This window comes from Aquarana catesbeiana, linkage group LG02, assembly GCF_042186555.1.
Source record: "Aquarana catesbeiana isolate 2022-GZ linkage group LG02, ASM4218655v1, whole genome shotgun sequence".
Taxonomy (NCBI): Eukaryota; Metazoa; Chordata; class Amphibia; order Anura; family Ranidae; genus Aquarana; species Aquarana catesbeiana.
Window position 1 is genome coordinate 443835025 of NC_133325.1, and position 22321 is coordinate 443857345.

Here is a 22321-nt window from a genome sequence, read left to right on the forward strand (position 1 = left end):
CATTTTGCATCTTTCAGAAACATGCCAAGGGACAGGACATTTTTAAGAAAGTGTGCAGCCACTTGAACATCATGGAGGAAGACTACTTTGGCCTGGCCATATGGGAGTCTCCAACCACTAAGGTAGGAAGAATATTAGGGTTGTATTTCACAGTTAATGTCCTGAAAACAAAAAACTCTGATCTACATGGGGTCATGGATCCAGGATTATCTGGTCATGTTGTGTTTTGGTTCTGTCTTACAAATGATGCTCTCAACAGCAGTTTCATTGTTCATTTATTATCTGATGCTGTAGAGAACCACTGTCTCTTGTTAGCTCTCACCAATAGCCCCTTTTCAGACTTCATTGTCCACCAGATTAATCTCCACAGGATAAGCATGCAAACGGTTGACTGCACTTCTCCAGCGGACACAGAGACCCTTCTTTCTGTCTAGCTCTGCTTGGCATCACTCAGCAAACATTATGATTAACAGACAAGGGATGCTTGGCACATGTTATTTAAAAGATGCACACCAGTGTAAAGCCAAGAAATGATTGGTGAAGAGATCTGGCATTGAACAAACATTCCTGAACTATTCGGCAACTTGTAGCTTTCAGCTCACAATGAATGCCTTTTCTGGTCAAACGTATTAGAAATCCTTATTCCCCACAGCCTACTAATAATACTAAGTTCTAATTTTGATATTGGAAGAAAGCTAACCAGTAGCTGTTAGGCTGCTTTCACACCGAGGCATCGGCGGTAAAGTGCTGCTGTGTTTAGCGGCATTTTACCGTCGTTTTTGCAGAGGTTTTCGGTCGCTAGCGGGGTGCTTTTAACTCCCGCTAGCGTCCAATAAAGGGTTACGACCCATCGCAGCGTCGCTTTGCAGGCGGTTCGGCAGCATGGCCCATTAATGTCAATGGGCAGGGGCGCTTTCGGAGCTGTGTATACACCGCTCCAAAGATGCTGCTTGCAGGAGTTTTATTAATGTCCTGCCAGTGCATCGCCTCAGTGTGAAAGCCCTCGGGCTTTCACACTGAGACTGCAGGGGAGCCACTTTACAGGCGCTATTTTTAGCCCAAAAGCTTAAGGTTCTTTCTTTCTTGTTCATTGGGGGACACACTGCCACCTACAGGAGGATTAACGCTGTCCAGTCCAGGATAACCCCTCCTACTACAAGCATGCCTCAGTTTTTTTCTAGGGTCTTTGGAGGATGTACTTCTTTTTTTTTTTTTTTTTTTTTAAATTCATTTTAATTTTTTTTCCTGCTCCGCTGTGTTGAATACTAAACTATTTTTTGCTTTTTTTTTTCTTACCCTTCCAAGATTTTGCTCCTTCCATCAAGACCCTTCTCTACATTGTTTCTAGTGTTTGGTCTTTTCAATTGCATCTATCTGGCACAGCCACCCTCAGCCCAGCTTTTAGAGCCCCAGATGCAAATCCCACTGGACCAAATGTTATGGGATAGCCTGAGAGTGACCTTTGAGTGCCAGGTTCTGCATAAGGTCATGGTATCTGGTGCCCCCAGGCCACACTCTACTAACGGCTTCAGAGCCTTCTGTGCCAATGTTTGCAGCCTTAAATCCTGTTGCCCTCTGATGCCAGAGTCTATTCCATTTTCATAGTAATGTATTTACTACAATTATGCAAAATGTTATGGCCCAAATCACCCATTTATGTGCTTACTCAGCAGTTGCTGAGCCTGTCTGATTCTGAGTACCTGTTTATTACTTTAGAATTAAATAGACCATTTCAATTCCTATTGATGCGGTGTGCACCACTTTAAAACTAGTGGATCAGTTTGTTTCTTCTACCAGTGCCATTTCTAGTCCTGGGGCCTTTAGAGCAGTGATCTCTTCTCCCTGACAACAACCCCTCCATGGACCGGGGGTGTGTGCAGGGGGGTGTATAGGGGGTTGGTACAGCCTGTCACCACCTCCCTTGTAGCTCAAGTGTGTGTAAAAAAAAAAACTAAATTAATATGTGCAATTCATAATTAACATCACCGTCAATTGTCAGTGAAAGAAAACAAGATAAAAAGTAATAGAGATAAATACAAGGGAGGGGAAGAGAGTAGTGGTGCTCGAAAAGAGGAGTGGGCGTCCTAGTGGTGGGAGGGTGGTGGTGCATGTTCCATGTTCTAGCTCTCTCTGACATTGCCCACTACCTAAAGTGCAGCTGGCTGGCCTCCAACAGGCCACAGACTGGCACCGATCAATGGCGCCACGGTTGGGGACCCCTGCGTTAGAGCCCCTAAGGCTGTAAAGACTTTCCATTGTACCCACTGTGCCAACTCTTTCTCTGCAGAGATTGGAAGCACCCTGACAAACCGTTTGGGGAAGATTTTGTACAATAGTGGTCGTTTCCCAACTCTCAATCTGGCAGTGTCCTGCCTTAGCAAAGTTACTAGCATACTGGAGGGGGAATGCACCTGTTTATTTAGAACCCATCCGATAAGTGGCTTGAAGCCCTGTCTAAAACGCTGTTCCTGCTGGCGGACTCTTGACCAAGAATCATAACTCTAATTGTACTGTGCCAAACCATAGCTGACTGTTCAAAATCTCTTAAATGGGGTATCGCCACTGCTGCAGTTGATCACTTTATTATAGAACACATGGAGCAAATGGCTGCAACTTTAAACTTTTCAGTTGTGACGGTGTGCTGGAGGCTCGTTGGTTAAAATGCTGGACCATGGATCCCAAGCCTAAAATGCTTCTATCCACATGCCCTTTAGGGTAGAAGGTCTATTTGGAAATACTCTTGATACCATTATCAGGATGCTGGTGGCAAGAGCACTGATCTTTCTCAGCGAAACAAGCCTATGAAACAGACTGCAAAGTCTTCTCCCTTTTTATTTCTGCACTCCCTTGTTGTTTCTCCACTCCCCACTCCCTTGTGGTCCATTTGCCAAATCTTCAGGCAAGCTTTCTTCGCCATAAAGGTGCACTCCACTTTTCACAAGTTTTAAAAAAAAAAAACGTTTATTTATTTATTTTTTTTTAATTTTTTAATTTAGATATATTTTTAATTTTGCAATTTCTTTTTGGAATAGAAGAAACAAAGAAAAGTCTGCATGAAAATAATAGATGTTGAATATTTATAATGCAAAGTATCTTTTATATAGGCAGTGCATAATCATCATATAAACCTGTAAATGCTACAAGGGCATCCTCATCAAGGCTCTGCAGTTTACATGACATTGGTGCTTGTATAATAATGAGCATTAAACACTAGATCACATTATATTGTCTTTCGAGTCTACATTTTCCTCACTTTACATCACCACCAGTTAGGGCTATCCTATACAAGGGGTGTTTATCAAAGGTGAATTAGCTGTAGGGAATGGCTAGGCCCCAGCAAGTTCTCAACTCTTTTTAGCCTCAGATACCCTCATTTCTGTCATATTAGTGGACAGGAATCGGTATAGGTTTGCTTTTCAGTTTGCTCGAATAGGGCAGGTTTAGAAGAACCCTGACCACCATCAACATTATATTGTTCTAAAGAGAATGTATCAAAGTAGCCTAAGTTTACATGTTAAAGGGTTGCACTCTACAGGAAGATCAGATACCATATTCATTGTAAAGTTCACCTTGTTCCAGTAGCATGACAATTTTTGACATTTTCCTAAAAGGTGAATTGGATATGTTCCATCCCTCATCTACTTGCAGCAATTAGAATTAATTATCACAACTAGGGTATCAAGCACTGGGTGGGGTCAATCTTTATTAATTTAATTCTATCCTGCGTTGCAGGGTGTGATGAATTGTAGCTATTGATAAAGGGATGTGTTGCCAAAGTCCAATTCTGCACACAGTTGCTAAAACGTGGCCACTGTATCTACATTAAACTATTGCAGTTGTGGCAATTTGCAAAGCTAATACAACTTTATAACTTGAGTGAGATTCATTGTGCCATAAAGGGGTATATACAGTATGGAAAAATGTGTGACACCCAGCAGAAGTTTTACTGCCTTCCATATCCTCCCTATAAGATCCAGGATATGGCAGTTAGCATATACTTTTACAGAATATCAGTTTTTAACTGAAGAAAAGGGTTTTGACTCTGAAAATAATGGGAGATAATTTGGTAAGAATGACAATTACTCAGTCATGTAACACTGTACGCATATGAAATTTGCATCCTTTTTTCACACAAATAGAGCTTTCTTTTGGTGGTATTTAATCACTAGTGTTTTTTTTTTTTTTTTGTTTTTTTTGTGCTATAAATAAAAAAAGACCGTAAATTTTGTGAAAAAATGCCTTTTTCTTTGTTTCTATCATAAAATTTTGCAAATTTTTCTTCATAAATTTTGGCCAAAATGTATACTGCTACATAGCTTTGGTAAAAATAACCCAAATTAGTGTATGTTATTTGGTCTTTGTGAAAGTTATAGAGTCTACAAACTATGGTGCCATCACTGAAAACTGATCACATCTCATCAGGCCTTCAGTACATCAGGTGTATCTAATTTCTTGAGACACTAACAAGTCAGGAAAGTACAAATACCCCTCAAATGACCCCTTTTTAGAAAGTGGACGTTCCAAGGTATTAAGTTAGTAGCATGGTGAGTTTTTTTGTAATTGTAGTTGAAATTTTTTCCCACAATTCTTTGCAAAATGAAGATTTTTTTTTTTACAAAATTGTCATATTATCAGGTTATTTTTCACACACAGCATATGCATACAACTCTTCCCGAGTATGGCAATACCACATGTGTGAGACTTTTACACAGCCTGGCCACATACAGAGGCCCAAAATTGAAGTAGTACTTTCAGGCTCGGTTCACACTGGGGCGACTTGGGATCCGACTTGTACGCCCTCAAGTCGCCCCAAGTCGCTTTGCATTTAGATTACAATTGTAGTGAATTGAACCGTCTTAACTGACACTACTGAAGTCGCTCCGACTTCAAAAAAGGTTCCTGTACTACTTCTATCCGACTTGTAGGCGACTTGTACCCATTCAACTCAATGTAAGTCGCCTGCAAGTCGGATCTCTCAAGCGACTTTGCAGAGAAAACCCCTCCCTCCCCCCTCCCTCCCAGAGAGGTGATTGGCCACAGGCGAAGTCGCCTGTCATGGAGGCGACTTCAAGTCGCCTCGTAATTTGCCGAAGTCGCGCTGAAGTCGCGCTGAAGCCGCGTTGAAGTCGCGGTACAAAGTCGCGCTAAAGTCGTGTTGCCCATGTGTGAACCGACCCTCAGGCGTTCTAGGAGCATAAATTACACATCTCATTTCATTCCTACCTATCACACTGTTGAAGGTCCTTGAGCACCAGGACAGTGGAATTACCCACAAAATTACCTCATTTTGGAAAACTAACACCCCAATGCATATTCTATGAGGCATGGGCTGCACATAGGTACTCGGGTACTCTGATGGGCTGCAGATAGGTACTTGGGTAACTTAATGAGCTGCAGACAGGTACTCGGGTACTCAGATGGACTGTGTGTGACAGGTACTCAGATGAACTGTGACAGGTATTTTGATGGGTGGTGACAGGTCCTCTTTATTGGGGGGGCGGGGGGGGCAATCAGTGTGTGTTGGTGTACACTGTAAGTGGTAACGAGATGTTACCGCGATCTCCTTCCATACACGATCGGTGTGCGAGGAGGAGAACCCGGTAACATCTCGTTACCGCTCTATTTTTACATTTTAGTGATCGGCTGTGAAAGGATCACAGCCGATCACGTGGTAAACAGCCGCCGACCAATGGCTGTTTACCAGCGTCGGTGATGAGCAGTGTTCCCAGGAACACGCCGCCACCGACGTGATCGCGCGCATGCGCCGTGTAAAGTGGGGCGGTACCATCTGTGATCGATCACGTGGTAAACAGCCATGCCTAATGGCTGTTCACCCCCCTTGGTGGCGAGCAGTGTCTCAGTGACACGCCGCCACTGAAGGTACAGGGCTGTGCGCACGCGATCGCACGCATGCCCTGTTTAAATGGATGGACGTCATATGACGCCCGCCCAGAACAAGAGCCGTGCTGCCTGGCCGTCATATGATGGCTGGCAGGCAGCAAGCGGTTAAAGCCTGCTAGATTTGTAATGCCTGGTACACACATGAGATTATTGGACGAATGATCGTCCCATATTTTTTTTTGCATGCTAATCTCAGATCGAACCTGAAGAGTTTACTAAAGTCATGAAAATTCTTGTACGACAGAATAAAAATTTAGAAGTGATGTAATGTGTTGTAGCGTATTTGTATTGCATTTTCGAATGACAACTGTACCGATTAAACAAAAATCGTACGATCTGGCATTGTACGAAAAAAATTTTTTGCGCATATTGGATGAACTGTCATGATCGGCTCTCAAAAGCTCTGCACTAATTATCCGATTATCGCTCCGAAAGCGGTATTTTTTTGTACGATTTTCTGATTGTGTGTACGGGGCATAACCAAGAGGCAAGGAAGTAAATCCAGAGGTTTGGACCTGAGAGGCCCTTCTGTATCTTGGGGTACTCCAAGGTCATTGAAATAATTCTAGGGACCCTGCTCTTCCAAATAAAGTCCCAGAATACACAGAAGGGGATCGATCAAGGAGTGTTCTGAAGAATATATAACTATGGCATTTACACACACCATTTTGAGAAGGTTGACTCTACCAACAACTGTTGACGGAAGTGGTATTGCAAAAAGAGGCATTGGTAAGAGAGGTATGGTTCTCAGCTAAAAAACAGAGTGTCTTCCTCTTTAGTCCCACACCTGTCAAGATTGTTGAAAAAAAACCCATCCCAGATCAGTGTAAAGAGCCAATAAAAATCGTCTCTGAACCATGTGTCCAATCACAGCCGGTCACATACATTATTCTCGCGCACCATGCTCATGCGCGCCCTAGGGGCGCGCATGAGCGGCGATTGGGGTGACGAGGCTCGTCACACTGACACAGCCCATCCTCGATCGCGGTAAAGAGCCAATGAAATTGGCTCTTTCCCATGTGACCAACTGTGTCCAATCACAGCCAGTCACAGAATGTCAACAAACTGCGGTAATGAGCTGTTACTGGGCTCTCCTCCTCACACATGAGGAGATTGCGGTAACAGCTACAGTATACACCAAGTACAATAACTGCCCCCCCCATAAAGAGTACCTGTCACCACCCATCAAAGCACCTGTCACCAGCCCATCAGAGTACCCGAGTACCTACCAGCAGCCCATGCCTCATAGAATATACCTTGGGGTGTTAGCTTTCCAAAATGGGGTAATTTTGTGGGCTAATTCCATTGTCCTGGTGCTCCAGGGCCTTCAAAAGTGTGATAGGTCGTTAGGAAATTTTATGTGCAATTTATGCTCCTAGAACGCCTGATGGCGCTCCCTGCATGTTGGACCTCTCTATGTGGCTGGGCTGTGAAAAAGTCCCACTTGTGGTATCGCCATACTCGGGAGGAGTAGCTGAATGTATTTTGGGGTGTAATTGAAAGTATGCATATGCTGTGTGAGAAATAACTTATTATGAGAATTTTGTGTAAAATAAAAATGATCATTTCTTTATTTTCCCAAGAATTATGGAAAAAAATTACAACTTCAAAAAAACTCACTATGCCTCTTACTAAACACCTTGGACTGCCTACTTTGCAAAAAGGGGAAATTCGGGGGTTATTTGTACTTTTCTGACATTTCAGGGCTTCAAGAGATGGGATAGGCCTTCAGTGCATCAGATGTGATCAATTTTCAATAATTTGCACCATAGCTTGTAGACTCTAACTTTCACACAGACCAAATAATATACACTTTTTTTTTTTTTTTTTTTTTTTTTTTTTTACCAAAGATATGTAGCAGTATAAATCTTGGCCCAAATTTATGAACGAAAATTGCCTATTTGCAAAATTTTATTGTAGAAAAAAGGTGTGTTGTTTTTTTTTTTTTTTTCTTTCCAAAATTGTCACATTTTTTCCCTTAGGTCACAAAAAATAAAAAACACAGTGGTGGTTAAATACCACCAAAAGAAAGCTCTATTTGTGTGAAAAAAAGATAAAAATTTTGTTTGGGTACAGTGTTGCATGACTGAGTAATTGGCATTCAAAGTGTGAGCGCTGAAAGCTGAAAATTGGTCTGGGCAGGAAGGGTGTATACGTGCCCTGTATTGAAGTGGTTAACCAGCCATTCACTGGTTGTTAAGGATGCCGGCAGGTGCCAGCTCCTTAACAACCAGCTAGTATTTGTTAAATAGCGTGTGGCTAGAGTATGACTTCTTTAATGAATATCTTTTGTTTACTTTTTTTTGTGAAAAGCGTTAAATGAGTTTATGCATTATTTTCCTTTTTTAAAAAAAAACTTATTTATTTTTTTATTCATTTTTTTTTGGTTGTTTTGCCATCAATAACATGAACCAAATTTCACATGCAATATCCTTTAGCTAATTGTGCCCATTGTAAGGAATCTTCCCATCTGTAGCCACCTTTACACCTGCAACAGTGGTCCTATATTTAGTGCTGCCCCAGTTGTGGTATACATCATTGTAAGATTCTTCTTTCTGCTTGCACAGCCTGGGGCATGGTAAAGTGACACTAAATTCTGGTTTAAAAAAATTCTATTCAAGTATGTATTCTTAAAGTGGAACTAAACCCATCAACTTAACAATTTCAAAATATAGTTGCATTACCGGCCATGCCTGGAATGTAACTGTCAATGGTTGTGCTCTCAAACAAACTGTCAAATCATCAAATGGCTGGTGTCATAACTGATCGCATGTGCAGCATTATGGCAGTTAAAGATCAAATGGAGGCCAAGGTGGCAGCTTTCTTGGCTAAAAATTATATAAGGGTTTAGTTTTACTTTATCTTTAAATAAAGTAACTTCTATTTCTCTCAGCCTCTTCCACGTAACTTTTTTTTTTTGCTGCCATGATCCAAATTCCTGTTATAGGTCGACTACATTAATTTCCCATGGCCTCACTGTATGTAGGAACTTGACCACCCTACCCTCTCTTGCTTCCTCCCGAGACAGACTAAGGACTAGGGACTATGGGCTTTTGCAACTAACGTAATATACTCATTCCAAACAAACAGCAATGATGGAGAAAAGGAGAATTTTGGAAGCTCACGGAGGATAGTACAAGGAGGCAAAAAAACACTAAGTATATTTGATTTTAAAAAAAGTGGATGTGTGTGAATTATATTTAGAGAACAAGGATATTTTTTAGTGTTACTTTTAACTATCCTATGCGAAAACCTCAAAAAGCAGTTTAAGTTTTTTTTTAAAACATTTAAAGTGGATGTAAACCCGATTCATGAAATTTTGAGCTGGGCACATATATCTGCAGTTTTTTTAAATCTCTCTTCAAAGCCTGTAGCTTTGTCCTGCTCCGTTCTTCTGTTACCAGCATGATAACTTTTGACAAGCTCTCCGAGATGGGTGTGTCAGGGGAGGTTGCTATAGATAGATTAGCATACTGCTTTACTATTCACAGGCTTTCTCTGCATATGTGGGAGGGAGTGTGTGCCTTTCCTCCAAACAGCTGTCTCACAGAGTTTAGCAATAATCCACTCCTACAGGGGAACGAGGAAGTGAAAAATCTAACAGGATGTGCACTTTCTAAACAGTATATAAAAGGTGAAGACAGAAGATATACATGTAAAACTTATGTAGGGAGATTTGTTTCATCCCTGTGTATCATCTGAGGCTGTTCACTGGGTATATGTGGGGGTTTACATCCACTTTAAGTAAATGTTCTATTTTACTGGGGCATCTGGGGCAACAGTCAAGTGACTGTTAATTAGCTAGTCAGATGTAGATGGACTGGACCAAGCATTTTATTACTAGGGAAAGATGAAAATGCATACAGTTAAACCTTGGTTTGAGAGCATTTTGCAAGACAAGCAAAATGTTTAAATACATTTTGACTTGATATACAAGTAGCGTCATATCACAACTGAGTATATGAGAGAAAAGATGGTCTATGTGGATACCTGCATACTTAGATGTGCATCTTTTAATCATCAACCATGAGAGTTACTAAATGTTGTACCTTCATTAAATGTAACCATATTGCTACACTTAGAGGCGCCTCTCTTCTCTTTTACACTCTGTAGTTCCTGCTGGATTTTGCTTCTGATCCCCTTGTGGAGGCTGCCATTTGTGGATGGACATTTTATGGTTGACACAAACTATCACATTGCTATAATCTTTTTATATGGACTATAAACTGAAGAACTTATGAATAAATGGTTGTGGAATAAATCATTTGAGTTTCAATTTTCTTATGGGGAAATTCGTTTTGATATACCGTATATACTCGAGTATAAGCTGAGTTTTTCAGCCTATTATTTAGGCTGAAAAACCCCGCCTCGGCTTATACTCGAGTGAATGTCAATTTAAGAAAAAATGTCACTCAATGGAGGCGAAAAAGGGGTGGGGCTGAGAGCTCCGTGCCGCTGGGCTGTCACCATGGGATGTACACTGAGCGCCAAGGACAAGGCGGCGGTGGAGAGGAGTAAGATGATCAACCAGACCCTGAGAGAGGATGGAGAGAAGGCGGCCCGGGAGGTCAAGCTGCTCCTGCTCGATAGGTGTGCCGGCCGGGATGTGCATTCCTATACACCTTCATTGTGATCTGCGCTCCGCCATTGTCTGCCCAGACCTCCCTGTCCTCCCTGCCAGTCACTGGGTGTGGTGACCGGAGGATGAGCAAACGATCACTGATCGATCAGAGCGCTCTGCAATCACAGTCCCTCCATCACGTCTGACGATCCATTCACATGTCACACCTCACCACTTCATTGAAAGGAGGCCTCATCACATACACATCGATAACATCCACTTCCTATCACATTGTAAAATGAATTGTACAGAGATTGGAACATGTATGGGGATCCTTAGGCTGGCCAAAGAAAAGACAGAATGGATTGTCCTTTCTACACATTGGAGGTGGATAGAGGAATCCTCCCTGCTGTCCTATTGTATTATCGGGGAGAATTGTCACTACACACTGATCAGCACTGCAGGCTCAGATCGAGACAACCGACAGCCCCCAATCATTAGATCTGACTCCTCCAACAGGAACCGCCATAGATGGATCAATATTTGGCTGATCATGGCTAACTTTCAATCCATCCGTGGCCAGATTTAATCTGACCGCACACACAGCGGGACATCGTGACATCTACCAGGAACTGGTAAGGCTGTATATGATAGGAACTGTCAGGCTGTATTTCATGGGCACTGATGGGCACTGGTAGGCTGTATTTCATGCGCACTGATAGGTTGTATATGATGAGCACTGGCAGGCTGCATTTCATGGGCACTGGCATTTCCCACCCTAGGCTTATACTCGAGTCAATACGTTTTTCCTGTTTTTTGTGGTAAAATTAGGTGCCTCTGGTTATATTCGGGTCGGCCTATACTCGAGTATATACGGTACGTCCTTTGGATTAATTACAAGCATGTTTCCGGAAGGAATTATGTTCGCGATCCAAGATTTTACTGTATTTTCTAATGCTTTTTTTTTTTTTTTTTTTTTTTTTATTTAGTGGAAAATTAGGTTTACGTTTTTTTTTTGTTTTTTGTTTTTTTTTATGTACTCTGTTAAAATGTTTTCTTTTTTTTTTTTTTCTTTTTTTTTCTAATTCAGTTATTGTTCATTGCTTTTTGGAGATAGCTATAGAACGCAACAACTGTGGTTTATTTCAGTGTTAAGAATAACCAAATAATTTTACATCTTTCCTTCATAGACGTGGATGGACCCTGTCAAGGATATCAGGAAACAGGTGCATGGTGAGTACATTTATATAATTCTGACCCGAGTATTAAACCATCCTTTGTGCATTTCCAACTTTACGTGTAAATGTATTAAATTGATATGGGATTAATGGAAACATTGCTACATGAGTGTGTTCTGACACATCTGTATACGTTCAAGATTGTTTGGATATGTTCCCTAAAGTTGTGATGGTCACTTTTATGTGGTAAACCTGATTCGTTCTAATGAAACCTTTGTAAATTTCCCATCCCAGCCAGAGGAAGAATATAGCTGCAGTGGTGGGTCATATGATCGATTTGTCAGGGACTGAGTTTCTGCTTCAGGACCCAATCAACAGCAAAAGGGTGGTTCCTGTAAAGTTCTCTTTTTTTTAAAGATGTTCTTTAAAAATGAACATATGAAAAAAATCAACTTGTTTGTACATCAGTGCCCATTTTGACTTGTAATAGGACACTTAGGCAGTACTATACCAGTCCACATACCAGTGCCAACAACCTTAAGTGGTTATTCTACTATATGCTCATTTTTAATAGGGTTGCAAAAGCCTACCGTAATTCCAAAAAAAAAAGTCTGACTACAAATTATAAGCACAAAACTATGACATGACAAAAGAAATCTCTGTATATAAGGTTACAATGTATGTCATAGAAATATACTTCGTTACACATAATTAAACCCAATCACTAGAATGTCATAAGTTATAACCCCTTCACGACTAAGAGTAAAACAGATCTTTAATGCCTATGCACAATTTAGCAATTTTGACGTGTCAGTAAATACGTACATATTATCACAACTACTTTGTGCATCCAGGTAAATTCCACCTTGTTTTTTTGGGGATTTTTTTCCAGGACAAATTGGGCTACCATTTGGTAGTAAATTGTAATGGATACTTCCTGATATATTTTTATTTTTTTTTTTTTTTTTTTTTCAAAGGAAAACTGGCCCAAAAAAGTGTAAAAAAATTTTTTTTTTAACTGTAAATTTCTTGTTACTACCATAACCTACCATCAAAGAACAACCCAAAATAAACTCTCCTGATCCTGACAATCGCAGCAATACCACATATGTGTATGCCAGTTGTTTGTACCCATAGTACAGCCTAGTGCACATTTTTGCTTTTTATTTTTTTTTTTGTCCTATCTAAAACACACTGAAGCTAATTTAAAAAAAAAAATCCTGCCCAAAGTATACTGCTCTTAACATTTGACCCAAAAGCTAACCCTGGCACTGACCTAGATCAAATCTTGATTTAGGTATTTCTTTATTAATTTTTTTTTTTCCTCTCTTCAAGGAAAGAGAAAGAGAAACATGGTATCTTTCCTCTCCATTTACATAGAGAGAAAAACACAGGCGGGGGCTTCACAGTCACTGATCACTGTGGTAGCCAATCAGAGGCTACCACAGCGATCAGGTGACCCAGAATCTGGAAACACTCGGGAACTGAGTATTTCCGAACAGCTCCGAACCGTTCCGAGTATCACCGGCGCCCTCGCACCTCTGGCCAAATGCGTACAGCACACCCCATTAGCTTGAATTCTGCTCGTTTTGCGAGACAACACTCGCAAACCGAGTCAGGTTTTTAAAAAAAAAAGTTGTTCTTCTTTCAAAACGCTTGTTAGCGGTGTTAACAGTTAACCAAGGTTCCAATGTATGTATGTATGTATGTATGTATGTATATATAGATACAGTGCCTTGAAAAAGTATTCCTACCCCTTGCCATTTTCCACATTTTGTCATATTACAACCGAAAATAAAGTGGCACATAATTGTGAAGTGGAAGGAAAAGGATAAATGGTTTTAAAAAACTTTTTACAAATAAATATGTGAAAAGTGTGGCGTGCATTTGTATAAAGCCCCCTTTACTCTGATACCCCTAACTAAAATCTAGTGGAGCCAATTTCCTTCATAAGACAAAGATTTGGGGGGCACACTCTAAAAAATGCATAAAAGATGATGCGGCCATAAGACTATACAGACTTTAAAATTACTCAGAATCCCCAAACATTATATATGTTTTTTTTTTAGCAGACACCCTAGGGAATAAAATGGCGGCCATTGCAACTTTTTATCTCACGGTATTTGCAACTAACTTCATTACTTAACAATCTCCATAGGCGGTGCTTTAACATTTTTTACAGGTTACCAGTTTAGAGTTACAGAGGTCTGGTGCTAGAATTATTGCACATGCTCTAACGCACGCGGCGATACCCCACATGTGTTTGAGCGGCATTTACATATGTGGGCGAGACTTACGTGTGCGTTCGCTTCTGAGCGCGAGCTACCGGGGAACAGGGGCGTTTTTTTAAATTTTTTTTTTAATTATTATTTTATTTTTTATTTTACTTAATTTTTTTTTATTTTTACACTTTTTTTGATCACTTTTATTCCTATTACAAGGAATGTAAACATCCCTTGTAATAGGAATCTATGTGACAGGTCCTCTTTATGGAGAGATGTGGGGTCAATAAGACCCCACATCTCTCCTCCAGGCTGGAAAGCATGAGATCTGGAAAAAAAAAATCACTGATCTCATGCTGACAGCCGCGATCGCGGCTTCGTTTATTTCCAGGTACCCGGGCGTGACGTCATAACGTCGCGTCCGGGCCTCTGACGGTCATAGAGATGACCATCTGGGCACCAGAAACCTCTATCGTCCTCATCCTGCACTGGACGATTCTTTCTCTGGGCCCCCGATGGCACGGGAGGGCCCGAAGAAACACCGATCAAGCGGCGGAACTGCCGCTATGATCGTTCTTATCGTGCACAGAATCGCCGGCTGCAAAGAATGATATCTGAATGATGTCTTTAGCTGTAGGCATAATTCAGATATCCCCCCACAAAGTAGAGGACGTCATTTTACTATGGCCGGGTATTGAAGGGGTTAAAAATTGCTCTTCAAAAACACTCTCCATCCAATCTGACCGAGCTTCAGCTATTTTGCGAAGAAAAATGGGAAAAAATGTCACTCTTTAGAAGCTGGTAGCTGGTAGAGACATACCCAAAAAGACTTGCAGCTGTAATTGCAGAGAAAGGTGGTTCTACAAAGTATTGACTCAGGGGGGCTAAATACAAATGCACGCCGCACTTTTCACAGATTTATTTATAAAACATTTTTAAGACCCCCCCTTGGCATTTTTCGTGTTTTGTTGCCTCACAACCTGGAATTAACATGGATTGTTTGAGGATTTGCATCATTTAATTTACAGAACATGCCCACAACTTTAAAGATGTGATTTTTTTTTTTTTTAAGTCTGACCACAGATTTTCTATTGGATTGAGGTCTGGGCTTTGACTAGGCCATTCCAATACATTTGCATGTCTCCCCTTAAACCACTCAAGTGTTGCTTTAGCAGTGTGTGTTGGGGTCATTGTCCTGCTGGAAGGTGAACCTCTATCCTAGCCTCAAACCTCACACAGAGTGGTACAGGTTTTGCTCAAGAATATCCCTGTATTTTGCGCCATCCATCTTTCCTTCAACTCTGACCAGTTTCCCAGTCCTGACTGCTGAAAAACATCCCTACAGCATGATGATGCCACCACCATGTTTCACTGTGGAGATGGTGTTCTTTGGGTTATGTGATGTGTTGGGTTTGCGCCAGACATAGCGTTTTCTTTGATGGCCAAAAAGTTCAATTTTAGTCTCATCAGACCAGAGCACCTTCCTCCATACATTTTGGGAGTCTCTCACATGCCTTTTCGCAAACTCAAAACGTGCCATTTTGTTTTTTGCTGAAAGTAATGGCTTTCTTCTGGCCACTCTGCCATAAAGCCCAACTCTATGGAGCGTACGGCTTATTGTCCTATGTACAGATACTCCAGTCTCTGCTGTGGAACTCTGCAGCTTCTCCAGGGTTACCTTAGGTCTCTGTGCTGCCTCTTTGATTAATGCCCTCCTTGCCTGGTCTGTGAGTTTTGGTGTGTGGTCGTCTCTTGGCAGGTTTGCTGTTATGCCATATTCTTTCCATTTATTAAAAAATTTGATGGTGCTCCTAGGGATCATCAAAGATTTTGATTTTTTTTTTTTTATAACCTAACCCTGACTTTTACTTCTCAACAATATTGTCCCTTACTCGCTTGGGGTGTTCCTTGGTCTTCATGGCAGTGTTTGGTTAGTGGTGCCTCTTGCTTAGGTGTTGCAGCCTCTGGGGCTTTTCAAAAAGGTGTGTATATGTAATGACACATCATGTGACACTTAGATTGCACAGGTGGACATCATTTCACTAATTATGTGACTTCTGAAGGTAATTGGTTGCACCACAGCTTTTTATGGGCTTCATAACACAGGTGTGAATACATACGCACATGCCAATTATCAGTTTTTTATTTCTGAAAAATAGTTTTATGTTAATATTTTTTTAATTTTACTTCACCAACTTAGACTATCGTGTTCTCATCCATCACATATAATTCAGATTAAAAAAGCTAAAAAAAACAAACAAAAAAAAAAACAAACTAAAGGCTCTAATGTAACAAAATAGGTAAAAAGCCAAGGGGGGTGAATACTTTTGCAAGGCTGTGTGTATGTGTATGTGTATATGTATATATATGTGTGTATGTGTGTGTGTGTGTGTGTGTGTGTATGTATATATATATATATATATATACACACACACACCTACACCTGTGCTCATAAGTTTACATGCCCTGGCAGAATTTTGATCTCTTGGCCATTTTTTAGAGAATTTGAATGATAAAGCCATTTATTATCAATAAACTGTGTTTACTCTTTTTAATGGCAACAGAAACTACCAAATGACCCTGATCAAATATTTACATACCCCAGCTCTTAATACTGTGTATTGCCCCCTTTAACATCAATGTCATGTTGGAATGTCCAAGTACGTCCCATGCGCAGCTTCCTTGCTGATGAATGCAAATGTTCCTCCAGTATTTTTTTTTTATAACCTACATACTGCATTCATCTTGCCAACAATGTTGACCAAATTTCCTGTGCCTTTTGTAGCTCACACTTCCCCCAAAAAAAGGCGATCCACCTCCGTACCTTTCATCATAGGCCTTGTTGACTCCTCTCCAAATGTTTATGGTTGTGGCCAAAAAGCTCAATTTTGGTCTCATCTTAACTAAAAAAAGGAAATTCCCCTAACTGGATTTTTCCGGCACTTGCACAAGAAATTGTATAGATTGTGATCTCATATAAGAGTAAAAACAGTATTTTTATTTAAAGATTTATAAAAACAAAACATTTCAAGCAACGGAAACATGTATAATACATATAATTCAAAAACAGTACTGATTATGTTCAACTAGACAATGATATTCCTACAGTCGGGGCTTTTTAGGCCCATTACTTGTATTCCACTGCACGGTGGTATTTAAGCGATGGAAACTCTTTGCCAGCCCAACGCGTTTCGGGATATATTAAAATTCAGTCCTTCTTCAGGGGCTTAATTGGAAAGAGGAATTCATCTGAATTAATTAAGAAAGCGTAATAGGTAAGTTACCATGCATCTTTTTATGTCAATATCTATCTGTATAGGTTGATCGATTGATCACCTACCTGTGATGTTGACGTTGCTTGTTTTAGAACCAATGGTAAAAAGGGAGAACGGGAATATTTGAAAATATGATGACAGATGGTTATAATTTTTATATATATGAAGTGCTGTTCTCTGGATAGTTCGTCAATATGTTTCAATCCCTCAAATTGTGGATATGTGCAGTTAACCTTACACCTACCCTGTCCGTCTCGGATGCGTGCTGGCCGCAGCGGTACACTGGAGCAAAAACAGGGAAGAAGGCAAACCTATGGGTAGAATTTAAATAGAGATTCTCTTTTAAAAAATAAGTTCTAAATTCTTAATCAAAGTAGCTGATTGTGAAAAAAAAAAAAAAAAGGGGGGGGGGGCATGTATGAACATATATGCATGAATGCGTAATACACACACATACATATACGCACACAGAATTCAAATGGGCCATTGTTATTGCATCCTAGAAGTGGAAGTGTAAAAGATAATCATGAGAGCTAATAAAGAGGAAGGACCTCTAGAGTATTGCTGCATTAAAGTCTTTTTTGTTATCCTAAAAACAAAATATAGTATTACTTATGGTATTCCTACATATAGGTCTTTTATATATTTTAAAGGCGTTATTACATAATTATAATTAAGGCAAAACAATATGTAAATATAGTGATGAAATATATCCATATGTAAAATGTTCTATAGCAAAAGCAGTATAGACAAACAGATTGCCTTGCATAGCTTGTAGAGATAATTAACATATCTCCACAATGTGCACCTAAAGGTATGCATAAATGAATAAGGAAGCAGCCAATGTTAAGCGGGACATAGGAAGCAAAGCTTAAGTATGTAGTTGTAGATAAAGAAAAATAAAAATAAAATAATTAGTTGCAGTAGAATAGTAAAGAATAATACCTGTAATTGAGTGTTTTAAAGTTTTAGCCAGCCACAGATCCCAGCATCCGACAGAAACGGTGTCTGGGCTGGGAATGAATGAAGCTGGTTTTTAAAGTAGAGTGAGTTCCCATCAGCTGGCGCGATAATCAGCTGATAAGCCACCGAGTATGTGCCCAAATGCAGCAGCCTTCCTGAAACTCGTCAATGGTGATTTAGATAAACTCAAAGTACAGATGAAGGGACCTCTCAATCTAAGGCCAGAAGAATCTGAGGCAATAACCTCCCTAGCTAACAATACTAAAATCACGATAAAATCATCAGACAAGGGAGGAAATATAGTTGTCCTAAATAATGACCACTATGTTAAGATTTGTAACAAAATCCTCAACAATGCAGACTGGTATCGTCGTATGCCGGCCTCCATTGTTGAGAAGTATAATAGAGAATTCTACACCTTAATAGACTCGGCGTATTTGAACAATACAATCAATAAATCCACCTGGACATTTATAAGAAATAATTTTCCTAGGATTCCAACATTTTACATACTTCCGAAAGTACATAAGAGCCTGACAGACCCACCTGGCAGGCCCATTATTTCAGGCATTGGTTCGATTAGCGACAATGCTAGTAAGCTGGTCGATGAATACCTTTCGTAGTTGCCCTAACATCATATGTAAGGGACACAACTCATCTTCTACAAATCTTGGATCTCCTATATGTACCAGACCAAGCTCTCCTAGTTACAATCGACGTAGAAACTCTCTACAGTTCGATACCACATGAACGTGGACTCGCAGCAATCAGACACATACTACAACAAAATCCACAGTTGGACCCTGTTTATAATGAATTCATTGTTGCACTGCTCGAGCACATCCTTACTCATAACATCTTCACCTTTAATGGCTCCCACTACCTCCAGGTGCAGGGGGTTGCGATGGGGACATGTTGTGCCCCGTCGTATGCCAACCTGTACCTGGGGGAGTGGGAGAAAGCCTTCCTCTCTGATGATGGCCTTACCCAATATACCAGCCACATTGTGGGCTGGTATCGATATATAGATGATATCTTGATCATTTGGGATGGCCCCCAGGATGTGCTCGAGCAGTGCCTATTAAGAATGAATAAAAAAAGGCTTCAATCTAACATTCACTATGTCCTTTGATCAAAACCGAATTACTTTTTTGGACATAGAAATCTATAGAGAAGAACAAGGAAAACTGTCCACCCAATTGTTTAGAAAAAACACTGCAGGAAACACTATACTGCACGCTGCGAGTTTCCATCCACAGCATCTCATAGACTCTATACCGTACTCACAATTTCTTCGAATCAAACAAAATTGTACTGATAATGATACATTCCTGAAAGAAGCGGCGAACTTACGAAATAGATTACTAGCACGAGGATATACACATAAATCCTTGAAAAAATCTTTTAAAAGAGTAATGAGTAAACCCAGAGATACGCTCTTTCAGGCCCCTAGACGAAAAGATACTAATCCACTTTGTATTATAACCACATATAATCAACAACACCGTCAAGTACAAAAAATAGTTGAGAAATATTGGCACCTACTGACCCATGATCCATCTCTGGGTCATCTGGTGCCAAGTAAACCCCAGTTTACATTTAGGAGAGCAACATCCATTGGCGACAAGATAACAAACAGTGAGTTTAGAAATGAATCGACAAAGGCACACTGTAAATATAAAGGAACGTTCATGTGCGGCTCTTGCCGTTATTGTGCATATATGTTCACACAAAAGAACCCTATCCTCCCTAATGGAAGGAAATTGTATCCGAAACATTTTGCTAACTGCAGAACCACTGGAGTGGTTTATCTACTCCAGTGCAACTGCGGTTGTTTTTATATAGGGAAAACAAAACAAGAATTTTGGAAAAGAGCATACAGACACATTGTGTCCATGCAAACTTCCGATCCTGACCTTCCCCTGGGTCGCCATGTTGCCCTAGTACATGGGGCCAAATTTCCCAAGGTCAGGTTTCTAATCTTAGATCGAGTGCACCCGAGCCCCAGGGGGGGCGACTGGAACAAGTTCTTGCTCCAGAAAGAGCTTAAATGGATTTATTTATTAAAAGCTACCTCGCCTCCAGGCCTTAATGAGGCTATATGTTTTAAACCATTCCTAGAAGGGTTTAACTCCGGTGGAATGGAAAAATAAGATATAATGTAAAATTTACCCTAATAGAGGATTTTTCACAATCTTATAGGAATGATATAGAAACTAACATTTGACATGTATCGGGGTTTCGTTCCAGTTGTCCCCTCAGGTACTTAGGTCTCTCGTAATACGATTTCATTTGAGTACCATGCAATAATATGTATTTAACATCTACGCTGTAAACTCTTGAGATGTCTCTTGAGCCTCTTTTTTTTTTTTTTCTCTTTTTCATATTTGTGTAACATACCAGTCTATTTACTAACATCAATTGTCTATTATTGTTATGTAGAATTCGAATTAGCAATTACACCTGTATCACTCATTATATACTGTTCAATATCTAATTAAGCATAGTCTGTTGCAATTAACAGAGAAGCATGGAATGTATTTTCCTTCTATGTTTATTACCTCATGTTCCTTTAGAAACAAATATTTGTAGTACCAGTTTTTTGCCCATTTCGTAATGTTATTTTATGAATATATGATGATTTCTAACTGAAAAATATGTGTCTTGCTGATATCTCTGTTGCTCCTTGTTTACTACATCGAAATATTTATACTTTATCTTATACCATAAGATGCACATATTATTTTGGAAATGGTGACAAATATGCCCCTTCATGCCTGCCCTCTACTGTCCGGCTTTGGGTGCGTGTTGCTTCAGCGGTCACCCGGCACGGGAAGCCGCCCAGAATGTTGGTCTGGGCGGCGCTCTGGGAGGTTACCAGGGCGACTTAACATCACGCCCTCTCTCCTCCATATTGCCACTCCGGCGGACATGCGCAGTCCGCCGGTGAGGCATTCCGTGCCGGTGGGACGGATATGCGTGACGCCGTCCCAACGTAGCTGCGCTCGCGCGTGCGCGGTAGGGGCAGCGGCGCGCATCTCTGTCCCAGGGAGCAATAGGAAGGCTCTCCAGCTAATGAGTTCCACTTATCAGCTGAGCGCGATTATCGCGTCAGCTGATGGGAACTCACTCTACTTTAAAAACCAGCTTCATTCATTCCCAGCCCAGACACCGTGTCTGTCGGATGCTGGGATCTGTGGCTGGCTAAAACTTTAAAACACTCAATTACAGGTATTATTCTTTACTATTCTACTGCAACTAATTATTTTATTTTTATTTTTCTTTATCTACAACTACATACTTAAGCTTTGCTTCCTATGTCCCGCTTAACATTGGCTGCTTCCTTATTCATTTATGCATACCTTTAGGTGCAATTTAGGTGCACATTGTGGAGATGATATGTTAATTATCTCTACAAGCTATGCAAGGCAATCTGTTTGTCTATACTGCTTTTGCTATAGAACATTTTACATATGGATATATTTCATCACTATATTTACATATTGTTTTGCCTTAATTATAATTATGTAATAACGCCTTTAAAATATATAAAAGACCTATATGTAGGAATACCATAAGTAATACTACATTTTGTTTTTAGGATTTGTTTTAGAACAAAAAAGACTTTAATGCAGCAATACTCTAGAGGTCCTTCCTCTTTATTAGCTCTCATGATTATCTTTTACACTTCCACTTCTAGGATGCAATAACAATGGCCCATTTGAATTCTGTGTGCGTATATGTATGTGTGTGTATTACGCATTCATGCATATATGTTCATACATGCCCCCCCCTTTTTTTTTCTTCACAATCAGCTACTTTGATTAAGAATTTAGAACTTATTTTTTAAAAGAGAATCTCTATTTAAATTCTACCCATAGGTTTGCCTTCTTCCCTGTTTTTGCTCCAGTGTACCGCTGCGGCCAGCACGCATCCGAGACGGACAGGGTAGGTGTAAGGTTAACTGCACATATCCACAATTTGAGGGATTGAAACATATTGACGAACTATCCAGAGAACAGCACTTCATATATATAAAAATTATAACCATCTGTCATCATATTTTCAAATATTCCCGTTCTCCCTTTTTACCATTGGTTCTAAAACAAGCAACGTCAACATCACAGGTAGGTGATCAATCGATCAACCTATACAGATAGATATTGACATAAAAAGATGCATGGTAACTTACCTATTACGCTTTCTTAATTAATTCAGATG

The 22321-nt window shown here is 40.2% G+C and overlaps 1 protein-coding gene across 17 annotated transcripts in view; it reads left to right on the plus strand.

Annotated features, from left to right (window-relative positions):
- EPB41 (erythrocyte membrane protein band 4.1) overlaps positions 1-22321 on the plus strand; it is a 294248-nt gene that overhangs the window by 100446 nt on the left and 171481 nt on the right. For all 17 annotated transcript variants that reach the window (XM_073615541.1, XM_073615540.1, XM_073615552.1 and 14 more), the window contains exons 4-5: positions 18-122; positions 11653-11695. In XM_073615541.1, the coding sequence (XP_073471642.1) occupies positions 18-122; positions 11653-11695 (148 nt within the window). The remainder of the gene's footprint in view (positions 1-17; positions 123-11652; positions 11696-22321) is intronic.